This window comes from Gymnoscopelus braueri (assembly GCF_963280865.1).
Source record: "Gymnoscopelus braueri genome assembly, chromosome: 14".
Lineage (NCBI taxonomy): Eukaryota > Metazoa > Chordata > Actinopteri > Myctophiformes > Myctophidae > Gymnoscopelus > Gymnoscopelus braueri.
In genome coordinates this window covers 14,683,961-14,699,442 of record NC_137619.1, presented here as the reverse complement: position 1 = coordinate 14,699,442, position 15,482 = coordinate 14,683,961, and the positions used below count along the sequence as shown (strand labels likewise).

The following is a 15,482-nucleotide window of genomic DNA, read 5'->3' as shown; positions in this document are numbered from 1 at the left end:
GCCCCTCCTGCAAAATATACTTAAAGCGTTCATTATTACACATCATTATGCAGAAAGTCCCGTTTCACAAGTTATCATGTCTAAAACATACATAATCTTTTGAAAATTGCATTTCTACAAGCTCACAGCGCTTGGTATGATGACACATTGAGCTTGTAGATCTGCTATTTTCAAATATCCAAAGTTTAAATAGGGCTGAAGTGGTTAATGTATGTTTTGTAATGATAATCTAAATCTACTAACAGACAAGCACAGGGAAGTACAGTTCAATACAAGGTCTGTTAAGAGGATTTTAAACCCAAGAAAGCACTATGGCTTGTTTATATTGGGGTCCTTTGTACTCAATTCATCGAAATATTTAAGTACAGACAAATATACACTATGCAAAACATGATATAAACGAGTAGAAATCGAAATACTCAAAATTGTACAGTATTTGAGTAAATGTAATTAGTTACTTTCCACCACTGGTTGAACGTGACAGCAGGCCTACGTCAGTAACATTTATGTACATTTTAGTGTTCTTTACATCCACTTCTTGTCGCCCTCTAGTAATGTTTATATTAAATATAATATATGTACTTATTTAACATGGTCAGGCTACCAACATGAACATGAGGTCAGGCTACCAACCTACCGTATCTGTACTTATTTAGCTACAAGTAGACATGGACCATTCTTACCTCGGGACACCATGAAGAGTGATATTGGCTCAGGGTGCAGACAAGAGACCCTATGGGTGATTTTGTAGTTCGTTTTCCACTTCAGGCTAATAACTACAACAGGGTAAAAACATGGCAGGCTGATAACAGTGTGATGTAAGCAACACAGCTGCAGCTAATCAAATTAATAATTGGCGCGTCAGTTTTTAGATGCATCAGTACCAGTGCGTGAAACAAGCTTCTTCATTCTGCCAGAGTCAGGTTATCAATACCTAAGATCGATGAGTCAAATGTTTAACTTTTACTCCTCTAGGCCTACAATTATTTGAAAACTTTACTTAGGCTACTAGTTACTTTGTAGATTTTGATGATTACATAACTTCAGCCCTATGTGCATTTCGGCCATTTGAAAATCAAATACATTTTAGACATAACTTGTGAAGTACTTTTACTTTTGGTACTTTAAGTACATTTTGATGACAACACTTTTGTACTTTTACTCAAATTTACTTTTCTACATTGCAGTATTGATACTTTTACTTAAGCAAAAAAAAATAGAATACCTTTTCCACCACTGAATGCAAACTACAAAATCAGCCCGGGGTTTCGGTTTCAAGCCCCAATATTGAACAGCCATTTGCTTCTCGACAGCCCCACCCTGAGGTGGTGAAAAGAACTGCAAGCTCCTGCTGCAAACGGCCAGACCACATCGACCACGAACGAGGGGAATATAGAAGCAATGAAATACATGTACAGACATGTTCCTCCAGAATCCTTCATTCTTTCCAGATCAGAATTACATTTTTAAAAACTTGCAGCTATTCTACTATTGCATGCATACTCTTATTCAGATACAATTACAACCATTAAGACAGCTTCTTCAGTCTTTTAATTAAAGGTATATTGCAGGGATTTCACATTTGCATTAGTAACAGCCTACATGAAGTGTATATCAGGTCATGGGGCCTTTAGCATATTATTTAGGTATCAAATGTAACAGAAAACAAATAGAAAGCTGATACTGTAATACAACCTCAACATGTTTTTGTTGCATCCAAAATAAAACTGGATTAAAAGGTGCTTGGAGAGCTTTTGTGCGTGCGTGCATACGTATGCACATGTACTGCACTCCCATTGGAAAACACCTGATTTAAACGATGGGCCTTTTTTTTTACATATCGGAGCTGACAGTTGATTTATAAATTAGTGGTGTATTTTTTCCCTGCAATAAAAGACCAGCATGAAATACCAACAGCAGATTAAACTTCCGTCACAGTTGACATAAAAAAAGAACAAGCCAAGAAATAGAACAATTAAATTAACGTCTTGTGGTCAATATTGCATAGCTGAGCATTTGGAGATATTACATTCTTCTTCTTTCTTACATCAAAAAGAGTTAATATAACAAGCAATAAAACTGTCCATTAAAGTAAAATGCATAGCAAGTATATATAAAAAACAACAGTAAAAAAGGATAGCAAGTATATATATATATATATATATATATATATATATAAATAAAAAAACAGTAAAATGCATAGCAAGTATATATCAAAAATAATAATAAAAAACAGCAGTTTAACAGTCACATCACAGCATTGGACAGCTTAAGACTTTGGATTAAGTGTAAAAAAAAAAAGAAGTTCACCACTTGCAAAAAGAGAGTACCAGTACTTTGTTCTCTTCAGTCTTCAACTCTTCAGTCTGTCATTTAAATTTGACTAATAACTGATCCCAGAACTGCCTTAATGCCTGGTTTGTGCTCCAACATAGGATGGTGTCGTGCGCTAAAAATAGGCGTTGTATGTCCGCAGTGCGTTGTGAGCTTGTACATGGTCTACTTTCAGCGCACGACACAGTCACACGACTAAATATAAATTTGGCTTCAGGCTACACAGATGCACTATATAAAAAACAATGTCAAACCTATATAAAAGAAGCTAAACAAAGTCAAACCTACATAAAATAAGCTAAATACAGATGCAGCATTCATATTATATAGTAATGAGGCATTTAAGGCACTTGAAATGACTGAATTCACAGCCAATTCTATGGCAACAGTCTATCAGTCCATCAGCAGTATGTCTCACAGGAAATTAAACGGTCTATGTAAACTATGTTCACATAACAAAAGCCACTATAAAGCATTTAAACAGGCAAAACTCAATTAAATTATTACCGCAGTCTTTAGATATAATGCACATTAACCTTTCTACCAATACATTGCATGCATCAGACTACAGATCTCTGAGCTCATGAGAAAATGTTCCACCCCTTTATACAAATCTCATGTATCTCTTTTTCTCATTTTGTTGAGGAGGAAATAAAGTCAAATCTGGGGGATAAGTTATGCTTAATTTTTACTCTATCATACGGCTGTGTCGCGTGCCTAGAAAAGCCGATCTACAAGCTCACAAGGCTTCACATTGTGACGTGAGCTTGTAGATTGGCTATTTCCAGCGCGCAACACCGGTGGGCAGTTAAATATAAATCAGGCTTCACAGTTAAGTGGACATTGTTACTATTTCTGCTCAAATATAAAACATCCTCTATGAACTTCTGCCAAATCTCCCGTATTATAGTAATTTCAGTAGGGAATTAAATTAGTATTAGTAATAAATGGTAATGAACTCCAAACAGATTGTTGTTTTTCTTGCTACAAGTATATCTAGTTTTAGAAATCCCTGACTTCTCTAGGAATCTCTAAATCTAGCACCAGTTTACCCAGTGGAAAACACATATCTACTCAGTTTTTTTTTTTTTTTTTTTACAAACTCAGTAAACAAACAACAATCTCTGATTCCAACTATGTTAAATTCACAGTTTGTGGTCTAGAAAAGAACGGCTAAAATTGTCTTCTTGCTGACCTAATAGTATATCACATTTCAAAACCCTTAGCCTATATGCTAGAAAGAATCTCCAACCTTTTGTGAAAGGGACATCCTTTTAAGATAAGAATAATCCATTTCTTTCCTATGGGAAATGAAAAGAAAGAAGAAAAGAAAGTTAGTTGTTTGATTTGCATTAGCAACTAAAGATTTATTGAGAACACAGCCTTTTACTTTGACATATTTTGTGTCATGTTTTAAGTCCAACTGATATATCCGTTTGGCCATTATTTAACTTTTTTTTACAACGGCAAACAATTTGTCCCAATTTCTAATCTTCGAAACGCATAGGAATAAAAACCTCACCAGCTCCAAGTTGGTGTCGTTAGGCATATTCTTGTGGAACGTGTCTCACCAACATTTCGCTGCTTGTACATTTATAAATGAGTGACAAATACAGTCTTGAATCTAACTGCCATTGACTTCTCCGGCATTGTGCCAAACGTCAAGTGCCTATAGGGCTCTATAGCGCCTGTAGGGTTTAAGACATTCAAATGCAGCAACATGTTTAAGGTGTTTTAAAGATGTCATACTCACTCAGCTGTCAAAGCTGACATTCTCTTTTCCCTGGCTCTCTGGTGAACCATGGGGTCCAGGAAACACCTCTCTGACATGTCTATACTCCACTGATGTCTGGCTTCCCAACACTCTCCTCTGGTTCACACAAACACAAATTAGATTAAATTGTGTAAATGTTAAAATTGTGTATGAAAAATCGTCTCGTAGTGGTTACATTATTGAAACCCCAAGACCATAGATTCCACCTCACTGTTTTCTACTGTGCATATTTAACTTGTATTCAATTGTTGCATGTATTTGTTGTATATTTTACTGTGTCATTGTTGTTCTCTTGCTGTGTTGTATAGCACTTTGGTTGGCTTTGGTCATTTTATAATGTGCTCAATTTTAGTTGAGACATAGGTATTGTTAGAATAGTCACGCACGTTTAAAAAAAAAATGTAATTATTTCAAGTTAATTGAATTATCGTGGAATTAAACTACTCTTTTGAGTGGGAACCATCTGGTACCCCCTCAAGGACCCCTGTGGGTCCTCAGATCCCACTTTAAAAAACACTGTTTTAACTAACTGCCACGTTGACGTAACACATCTAAAACGAGATGGTGTGAAAACATAATTCTTTTAAATGTATTTTATGTGTTTTGTCTATTATTTATATGTACTCTATGGAGTGTCTGGAATAAAGTTTGAATTGAATTGAAAACAGTGGGTGCAGTTGTACGGAGGAGCTTGGTTAAAATAAGTTGAATCAGTGCACCTTCATAATTCCGCCAAAGGAGCGAGCGCGCCGATGGTTCTTGCTGAAGGGCGACTCAGGGTCAGGTACAGGTGTCCCGAAGCCCTGCTTTTCAAACTGCAAAACACAAAGAGATGGACGCAACTTTCAAACACACATTCAATAAGGTTCATTTGCCTCTCTTATGTGCAGTGAGCGTAAGGGAGGGGTAGCAAGCGATGCAACGCGGGGAGGGGGGGGGGGCAGCAGGGGGGCCCGCCCGCATGTGCACATTGCACATGCCGTCTGCTGGTGTTTGAGACACACACACACAGTCACAGACACACTTTCCTTAGGAGTAGTGGAGGAAAGTTTCCTATGAATCTCAGTTAGGAGCAAACATGTAGTAGTGTGTTGTAGCGATCCACCCAGCACCAACTATAATATTGCCATTTGCGAAAGGGCACCCACCGCTGGCAGTGAGTGACATCTTTGGGTGACATTATCTGCAGACTGTGATCAATATATATAAAACATAAAAACATAATAAAATAATTTTAAAAGATTGGTTGGAAACAAAGGACAAAAATGGGGTATTTACTCACGACCCATAAAAATGTGTCGACCTAGTGTTTGGGAAACATTGCTCTAATGCTCTTCAGTTAAGGAATGACCTGAGAGTGTGAACCCACCTGTCTGATGAGTTTCTTCTTCTTGGCAGACTCGGGCATGCTGCTGACCTGCTGGTACAGCTCCCTGAGGGCGGCTGCCGTGTGGTTCTGACCCACGCCGCCGCCTCCTCCTGTCCCGACGGAGGTGGAGGAGGCGGGGACGCTCTCTGGCACCACGTCCTCAACAGACTGGGTTCTGCCTCCACTCCCAGCACACAGTGCCAGGTCATCCTAGGAGGGCGAGAGAGACCATGAGGAATACGTGACACATGATAATAGAGAGAAAGAAATCAAATCCACTGTAAGAATCACACCGGTTGAGTATAAAATCGCTGCTGTCGGGTTACCTTGCATGTCCAAAACCGTTACTTTCCAGGAAATAACCTGTTTTACAATGTGGTTATTTAGTCACAAGCTCTTGTTAAACCTTTTCATAGGTTAATTATTTATAAAAACCCACCAACAGACTTACTCTATTATGTATTTTTTTGTAGTGAATAAAACATTATCTGTATGGTAATGGTAAATGGTGCATTTATATAGCGCTTCTATCCGAAGCGCTTTACATTGATTGTGCCATTAACCCATTCACACACACATTCATACACCAATGGCGGAGGAAACCATGCAAGGCACCAACCTGCTCATCGGGAGCAATTAGGGGTTCAGCGTCTTGCTCAAAGACACTTCGACACTAACTCTAGGGGAGCGCCCCAGCCCGGGATCGAACTGGGAACCTTGCGGTTTTTCAGTTCACTCTACCCGGCCACTCTACCCCTGAGCCACTGCCATGGTAGAGCGGTCATTGCATATTGAAGTTAGAAATAGGAAGAAAATGCCACTATATCCAATCCATAATGGCTGTTACAGCATAATCAGCATTATACGAGAGAGAGAGCTTGAGAGAGAGCGAGAGAGACAGAGACACACACATACACACACACACACACACAGAAAGAGAGAGAGAGGTAGGGGAAGAGAGACTGACCTGTGACTGAAGGTTTCTGGACCCGGTGAAGATTAATTGGGAGTATTCTTTAATATAGACGGGTGCCTTAGAAAGAACAGAACAATCAAAAGTTCACTTTTAAAGGCCAAACCGTCAACACCCTACTACATCAATATAATAGATTTTTGCAATGTGCATGTTATCGTTGTTTTCTTCCATCGTTCTTTCAGATGCCAATTAATTTAAACCATTCATTGTAATCTTTGTATGAAAAGTAGCCATGGGAATATAACAAATGAAGGCTCTCTCTAACGGGGAATATAAAAAACTTCCCTCATCAATAAAACCCACAGTTAGAATCTATATTTAATCTGTCCAAAGTGCTGAGAATAAAATAGTGATTCTGGAAGGAGTAAATAGGAGAGCACTGGGGATGAGATGAACATTCCATGTCACGATAATAGTTATAAACTATATTATTGTGATAATCAAAATATGATTAAAACTTTTAAAAATACGCTTTTGTTAACCACTTGCACCCCAGCATCGATCCATATTCTGACGGAAACATTAGCCAAAAGTAGCAGATCTACAAGCTTGTAGATCTGCTATTTTTGATGTCGAGTGAAAAAAAAGAGCATACCAGGTACAGGTCAGTTTGACTAAGTATAGTAACTGGATATGCAGCTCAGCAAAATTAAAGCCAATTGATCACAGTGTATGACGGAGGACAATTTCACAATAAATCAAAATATTTTTTTTTTATCACGATAACGATTATCGTCCCATCTCTACAGAGCACTCACCCTGAACAGTTTCTGGGAGTGTTTGATGAGGAAGGCTACGCCGTTATTCAGTCTCTGGATGTTTCCATGCAGGCTGCTGGCGGTCATCTGTAATGCAAGCAAGCATGACCACCAACGTACAGAGTGAGAAGGTACATCGTTGCATGCCATTGTTTGCACGCCGTTTGTGTGCTTACAAATTAACGTTCCTTATCATAACGACAAAATAGTTCTCCATTAAATAACAAGTGTTAAATAGCTCTATATTCCAATAGCGATCATTGCTTGAGTGTTTGTTCAGTAATAGAGGTCTCTCCATCTCTCCAGTAAACAGAAAACAAAATGTTCAGTATATCGGGATACAGTTTTTTTTTCCAATCAGAAGAGAGAGACCTCATACAGGATAAAACAGGAAGTGATGAAACAAAAAAAATGAAGACAAAATTGGAACACTACAGTATAAAATTGAAGATGATAAATGGTCTTTGTACAGGTTCTCTATCCTGATTGGACGAAATTGGTATCGAAACCTGAACATTTATTTTCTGTTTACTAAAGAGCTGAAGAGACTACAGTAAGTAAGCATGCCATGCCAGCTACAGTATATAGTCTAAAGAACCGATCGTCCTCGGGACCTACGTTTTTGGGGCAGATGATGTGCGGCGCGAACATGGTTGCAAGGTTGATGGCTGACATCTTGTTGACGTGCTGGTTGCGGGCCGTATGGTACAGCAGGTCCAGGAGGAGCTTCAGAAGGCTGCGGTTGGCTGGTGGCAGAAGCATGAAGAGCAGCTGGAAGGCTTCGATCCGACGCTCCTTATCGGGGACATCAGTCTTATTGCCCTCGTCATCGAACCGAGTCAGCTCTGAACAAACGCAGCAAGGGGTCAAAGTGAGGCTTTAACAACTTAAACCACAGTGGAGTTGTCCTCCACTCTCATGGATTAAAGAAAAAGATTCATGTGTCATGAATATGTCAGATGACTGACGTTTACACAGGCTTTTCACATGAAGTCCGAGATCCACATTGGAGCCACACCCGTTTCCATGTAGTTCCCAAAATCCACATGATTACATTTGTTTTCCATTGGACAAAAGTACCTGTTACGTGGCACTTTTTTGGTATCACCTGCATTCAAATCCAAGTGAGCTGAAGTGATACCAAAAGTGATGTGAAAACATTGCACACTACTTATTGGTCAGAGAGAATTGTCACTAGCGTCATGACAGACTCCCCATTATTGCATGGAAGATCCCCAATACTGTTAACTCTTTGAAACTAGCCACTGTAACTGAGAAATTAATCAATATGGCCAATTTCTCACCTAAAATGTTATCAGAAATTGTTTTTGATGGACTGTACAGGTGAAATAGAGATCATTTCAAGACAGCATTTAACTTTAGCAGCTTTAACTTCCCTATGCAGAGGGATGAACTTCGCTATGACGACCTGTCACGACCAGCTACATTGAGGGGTAACTATATGCAGTGGAAAACTAAGTACCGTAAATTTCGGACTATAAGCCGCGACTTTTTTCCCATTTTTCGACCCTGCGGCTTATATAACGGTGTGGCTTATCTATGGATTTTTACAGCTAACGGCCACTAGGGGACCTCCTAAATCTATGGATTTTACACCCGCGGCTTATAGTCCAGTGCGGCTTATATATGTACAAATCATTCAATTTAGCTGCTGTGGCTTATATTCAGGTGCGGCTTATAGTGCGAAAATTACGGTAGTGTATACATATATGGATTCATGTGCAAATACCCGCAATCTTCAGATGGGCCTGATAATGTCTGTGAGTGAGAAGGGGCTCAGGCATCTCTCCCAGGTAAGCTTTGAGCAACGTGGCCGCGTCGTTGGGGTGGAAGTCGCCCGTCTCCAGATCGATCTCTTCCCCGGTGTTCAGCATCTCCCTCAGGGCCGCCTGCCTCAAGCTGTGGCCGGGCACACGGAACAACCCCTCCACATGGAGGTCTGATGGGTGAGAGGGAGGAAGGATGGAGAGAGGAACACATAGAGGAAGGTGGTGCGTTGGCAGCCAGGTCAAGAAGAACAGAGTAGTGGCGATGTAGCTGTGTTTCACATTCACTTTTTAGCTCGAGACCCAAAAGAGAAATTTGGTGTCTTCCCGGGACCCAAACTTTCAAAAATACACTATGAATTAACCACTTATTTAATAGTGAAAATAGCTGATCTACAAGCTGTGAGCTTGTATATCTACTATTTCTTATGTTTCTTTTATTTCATGGAAAAAAAAAATTTAATTTCTGAAGTTATTTTGAAAAAATATTTTTTTCCCGAAAATATTTGGAAAACGGGTTAGGGTTAATACTTTTATAAAATGTAGGAAACGTAAGGAAAAATTGATATTTACTCGTGACCCATAAAAATGGGTCCGCGACCCATTGTTTGGGAAGCACTATTGCTAGACAAAGTCGGCAAGAGTGAGTGAAGCTAAAGTGTTATTTATACTTTGTAGTCTGGACAGGTCTGGTACGACACGTTGTGAGCTTGTAGATCGTCTATTTCCGGCGAGGCACACCATCAAACGGCTGAGTATAAAGTAGGCTTAAGAAGAGAGAGAGCGAGAGTAAAGTGCTTTCAGATAAATTATTGACTCAAGCGTTGGCTACCCGACTCCACTTTCAGCATGTGACATCATTCCCCTCAGTTTATAGAGCATGAGCTCATGCTCACTCGCGCCATCTCTCACCCTGTCATCCAAGTTCTTCATCTAATTCATTACAATAAGCCAACGGTTCTCAAAGTGGGGTCCGGGGACCTCCAGGGGTCTTTGAGGGGGTTCCAGGGGGTCCCCAGCTAAAGTAGTTAACATAGCATCACAATCGTTTTAGCCACTTTATCTATTTAGATGTTGGGTATTCAAAAACAGGACATCTACAAGGTCACAGCGCTATATCTTCTATTTTGAATGTGTTTAACATAAATCTTCACAGAGAAGATTGTGTGCACATCCCACGCCTGCATTTAGGCCAGGTGCTGGACATCAAGGGAAGAATCAAGGATAAGAAGAAGAAAGTCTGCACACTGTTCTCAAGCTCCAAAAAAAACTAACTTTTTATTTATGCAATGTTTCGACCTTCTAGGTCTTCATCAGACAAATATTATAATGACAGACAAAAGCATCATATATATATATATACAAACATTGGCCTGAGGAGAAAAAAAAACACCCGACTCCCAGGTGTTGTATATCATCATTAGCCAATGTTTGTGTATATGTCACAGTACGATTGGAGAACCAGGACAAATTGAAGACAGAGCGCTCGTTTTTAGGCACGGGGCTTCGGGGCGAGGCGGGGCTTTGATGCGACGCAGACCTGTCTGTTGTTGTTCCCCCGACCCCCCCACGTAGCAACCAGGAAGCTACGCTAGGGGAACGCTGAACACGCGTTCACACCTATACCTCTATGGTTCACACGCACGTGTCACGTGATAATAGTTATTGTCCATGACGGAGGCGCGCCGACTCAGCAGAGCTTGAGGCCGAGGAGGCGCACGCCGCGAGTGCCCGCGCTGACCGGCCGATGCTCTGATGAGTCGAATCAGCGCCGTCCGAGTTGTGAACCGATAGGGACAGAATAGTTCTTTTCATGGATCACTGTGTGTGTGTGTGTGTGTGTGGTTGCGGCCATATATGTGTGTGCACTTTATTTGGAAAGCCTGGCTTGTGGCTCCCTCTAGTGCTTTTTCTACAGAATTGCTGGTTGAGTGGTAAAAACAAGCGCGCTTTCTTCAATCGTCCTGGTTCTCCAATCGTACTGTAACATATATATATGATGCTTTTGTCTGTCATTATAATATTTGACCTAGAAGGTCGAAACATTGCATAAATAAAAAGTGTGTTTTTTTGGAGCTTGAGAACAGTGTGCGGACTTTCTTCTTCTTATCCTTTAACATAAATCTTCTCTTCTGGGGGTCCCTGGCACAAAACATTTTCAGATGGGGGTCCATGGACAAATGTATATCAATACTACTGCAATACTAAGCTGCAAAGACTGATGACGGAGCCTTGAACATCCATAGTGATATTATTATCAGAGTGACAATTGTAAGAGGAGGCCATGATCGTTATTCATGACATTTTTGTTGTCCAAAAATAAGTGTCATAAAAATAATTGCCAATTATTATTTTTCTATTTGCATTTTAGGCTTTGTAACAGGGCAGATAGGACAGATAACTTTAAAAAGCCTATTAATGAAGTATACAAAGACAATGACCGGCGGCACCAATAATCAAAATAATAATGTACTAGTATTAGTACTACTATGGCCAAAACAGGCCATTATACTTTAATTTTGTACTTTCAAAAATGATCATAAACAGCTGATCTACAAGACCACAACGAGTTGCCTTGTGACGTGTTGTGAGCTTGTAGCTATTTTGGAAATGAATGTTTTTGGAATGTTTTGTCTCTAAATGTCAAAAATAGGTACACCAGGTTGAAAGTGGTTCAAAGTTTAAAGAGTGTTCACAAAGAGGTGGAAATAATGATGGGAATATGGTATTTCTGTTCACTTCCTCCAGCTGTTTTTATAAATAGAAAATAATTGTATTTAGCTCAAATAATGGCAATCAGGCGATTAGGCAATAATTGTGACAGGCCTAGCAATGACACAAGCAGTACTTACTTTTACTCAGGTATTCAATAAGCTGATATATCTGTGCTATTCCTTCTTCAGTTAGCGGTGCACCAAAAACCACTCCTTTATCTGAAAGGCATCAAATGGCACCTTGTAATTACAGACGGTAGCAGACAAGACAGATGCAATTACACAATTCCTAGTATTTTCACCTCGTCTCACCTATTTAATTTCCCACGCTCGATCTACACTGGCTGCTGTGGTGCCTAGGCACAAGCAGATCAGAAACAGACAGTAGGGAAATGCACATGCATGATGACTAAATTGTCCTCCATTAAATGGAGTGTAAGTGAGATGTTCTCTATATTCCAATAGCAATCATTGCTCGAGTGTTTGTTCAGCAACAGAGGTCTGCCCATCTCTCCAGCTCTTTGGTAAACAGAAAGTACATTTTCAGATAGGGATACCAATTGTATCCAATCAAGAGAGAGTTAAGTAAAATTGGGAGTGATGAGATGGAATAATGAGCAGACAAAATGGAACACGCTGATAAATGATCCGAGACTGTGGACGATTACTACAAAGAAAATACATTTTCACAAGCTCTCAGTGCGCCGCAGACACATTGAGAGCTTGTAGATCGGCTATTTTCGCTGCGCACCATGCTTCCATAGAAGACATGCTGGCTTCTATGGAATCCAAATGACTGAAATCAGTCGTAGTGACTGAGAACTTTTAATCCATGGGTTTAGTTAGCCGAACCTTTCCGTTTGAGGAAGTTGAAGGAGCGCAGGAAGCCAGTGTGGGAGGGCAGCCTGGGAGCAGCTTCCCCTGTGAGCTGAGCAAACTCTTCCCCTGGGAGGTCGATGAGACGGGTGATGTTACTGAGCACCAGGTCAGTGAACGCCTGGGGACAGGGATGTTGTCACCATCATGAAATTGTACTTATTACAAATAATTTCAACGGTTTTATTGTGTTTTTTTGGTATTGGATATTGGAACATAGAAATCAAAATTACATTTCAATTTTTTTCTTTTAGGCTTTGTAAACAAAAAGATCGAATCAAAATAAATAATGTATTATGGCTAAAAAAGGCCATATTTAATGTATACTTGGAATTGCTCACAACATGCTGTGAACTCGTATTTCTGCTATTTCTGCTATTTTTGAAAATGTAGGAAACATGTTCAACAGATACATTTAAAAACATTATGGGAAACTATTATGACGATTATGCAAAAATAGTTGCGATTATCTCTAATAATTGCGACAGGCCTACCTGGGGATAATCGTGTCTCAAGCGCTCCACAAAGAAGTCTGGGTTGAAGATCACCGTCTTCATGGGGGATCCTACGGACTCATGGCTGACAATGCACACTGTGCTGCTGTTGACATACAGTAGAAAAGAGAGGGGTGGAGAGAGAAAGAGAGCAATGGGAAAAAGTGGGATGAGAAAGCTGGTCTAATCCCTTTCAAGGCATTTAGCAGATGCTCTTATCCAGAGTCAGACAAATGACCATATCGTCGCTGTCGGGAATAAACCTCTTATCTCCATATTCAAACTTGTTTTGTTTTTTTTAAAGATATTACCATTATACATTCTCTCATTGGGATAACTTCTAGCTGAAAAGCTGCTGAAATAATAAAACCGGGATAGCATCTGTGCCATTTTAGATTGAGCTAAAAAGCCTTATTTTATATTTTGGCTATTCAAAAATAGCAGATATACAAGCTCAAATCTGCTATTTTTTTTAAAATCATGACAATTTGTGCAAATCTTTGAATATATATTATTTTAAAGTGAACAATTTTAACTCAAATATTTGCTTCTGGGGGTCCCTGGAACAAAATATTTTGACATCGACATGAAAAGGTTTGAGAACCACTGATATAGAAAGATACGTTTTAGACTTGTCTGGTGGTTTAACCAACATGCTATTTAAATAACATTCTTAGCATGTGTGGTCAAGCAAACCGTACATCAACACATAACAAAATAAACATAGTTATAGATATGGGGTTATAGTTATAGCCCGCCCCCCGAACTGTTTACTGTATATTTTTTAGTTTTCAAACTGTTTATATGATGTTTTGCATAGTAGTGTATATGTGTCTGTCATGTGATGAAAATGTTTCGATGAATCGAATACAAAAGGACCCCAATGGAAACAAGCCATATGGCTTTCTTGAGTTTAAAATCCTCTTAGCAGCAGACCTTGTATTGAACTGTGTTTTCCTTCTTTTTTTTTTTGCAAACTGCTAATAAAGTGTTCAATCAATCAATCAATCAGGGTTATAGGGTGTTAGACCAGAGATAATGTGTTAGCTCTTCCGGCTAACTAACTAGCTAGCTGCTGTAGCTCAACAGCTGCTGGTTACATTAGTCTCTCATGCACTCCAGTGGTTTTATTTCATTAGACGGTAAATACAACACGTAGTTATTATCCTAAACAATTAACGTTAATCGTCAGTATTCAGTACCTTTGGTTTTGTATTGTTTTGTTGTCTTTGTGCTGCAGATTGTTTGGAGCCTCCATGTTCTTTTTGAATGTTCCGCTGTTTCCCTTATTGGCAGTGTTGCCAAATTCTGTGAGAGACATAAGCAACCAGGTCGTCTCCTTCTTCTTCTTCTTCTTTTGGCTTATGCAACCAGGTCTATGAAAACAAGCCCAAAAGAAGCGACTATGCAGTGAGCACTATTATGACTATTTGGCCACATGAGCACTTTAAACATATGCTGTCTACATCGGCTATTTGAACATAGCAGATCTACAAGCTCACATGGAATCGCATCGGAATGCGTTGTGAGCTTGTAGATCTGCTATTTTCAAAAAATCTTGAAATAACATGTGGAATATTTGGAAGATTTTTGTAACATTCTAACAACACAAATCTGGCTCCCTGGCACAAAAAAAACTTTCAGATGGGGGACAAATACATATTAATTTGGGGATCCTTGACATGAAAATATTTGAGAACCTTTGGTTTAAATAAGAAATAAACATTAGGAAACAAGACCAAATAAGCAACTGCACTTTAGAAACAAGACCAAGTCGCTTATAGTAAGCCGACATGGCAACGCTGTTCATTGGTCCCGCCCATAGAGTTATGCCCCTAGGATGTGATTGGCTCACATCTTCCTGTTCTTTTTGGGGTGTCCGTTGGTTGGCAACGGCATCCGTTGTCGATGCATTACCGCCATCTGCTGGATATTTGTATCCAGTGGTGGAAAAAGTGTGAAAAAGCATTTTTATATTGCAGTATTGATGCTTTTACTTAAGTAAAGAATTTGAGTACTTTTTCCACCACTGATAATGATAATACATTTTATTTATATTGCACTTTACATTTGAAACAAATCTCAAAGTGCTACAGTACACAGCCATATTATATCACATAAAAATCTAATTAACTAACATTTTTGATGTCAGAAGACCCACAGACACGACACGGAAACGGTCAGGCAAGACTGCAAAGTTCACAAGGCAAGAGTCAGAACAAGAGGATCAAACAGAGAGGACCAATTTAACTGGCAAGGATCAGGTAGAGCAGTGGTTCTCAACCAGTGGTCTGGGGACCACCAGTGGTCCTTGAGGAGGTTCCAGGTGGTCCCCAGCTAAATGATGGAGAGTTGGTAACCAAATGGACCCTTATAGATCTTTAACTCTTGAGAGTGTAA

General features: G+C 39.6%; 1 protein-coding gene across 2 annotated transcripts; it reads right to left on the bottom strand.

The window, feature by feature from the left end:
* Positions 1–1,546: 1,546 nt before the first annotated feature.
* On the bottom strand, positions 1,547–14,362 carry LOC308100187 (rho GTPase-activating protein 19-like). Of its 2 annotated transcripts, XM_080449138.1 has the most exons (12): positions 14,285–14,362; positions 13,083–13,188; positions 12,565–12,709; positions 11,851–11,931; positions 8,962–9,171; positions 7,830–8,056; positions 7,212–7,298; positions 6,445–6,510; positions 5,478–5,687; positions 4,828–4,923; positions 4,088–4,204; positions 1,547–3,635 (listed from the first exon to the last, which is right to left on the bottom strand). In XM_080449138.1, the coding sequence occupies exons 1-11, from the start codon at positions 14,338–14,340 to the stop codon at positions 4,088–4,090; spliced, it is 1,401 nt and encodes a 466-aa protein (XP_080305264.1). In that variant the 5' UTR covers positions 14,341–14,362; the 3' UTR covers positions 1,547–3,635. The 2 variants fall into 2 exon arrangements, with proteins under 2 accessions (XP_080305264.1, XP_080305265.1); XM_080449139.1 differs by lacking the exon at positions 1,547–3,635 and having other exon boundaries at positions 4,087–4,204.
* Between the last annotated feature and the right edge of the window lie 1,120 nt (positions 14,363–15,482).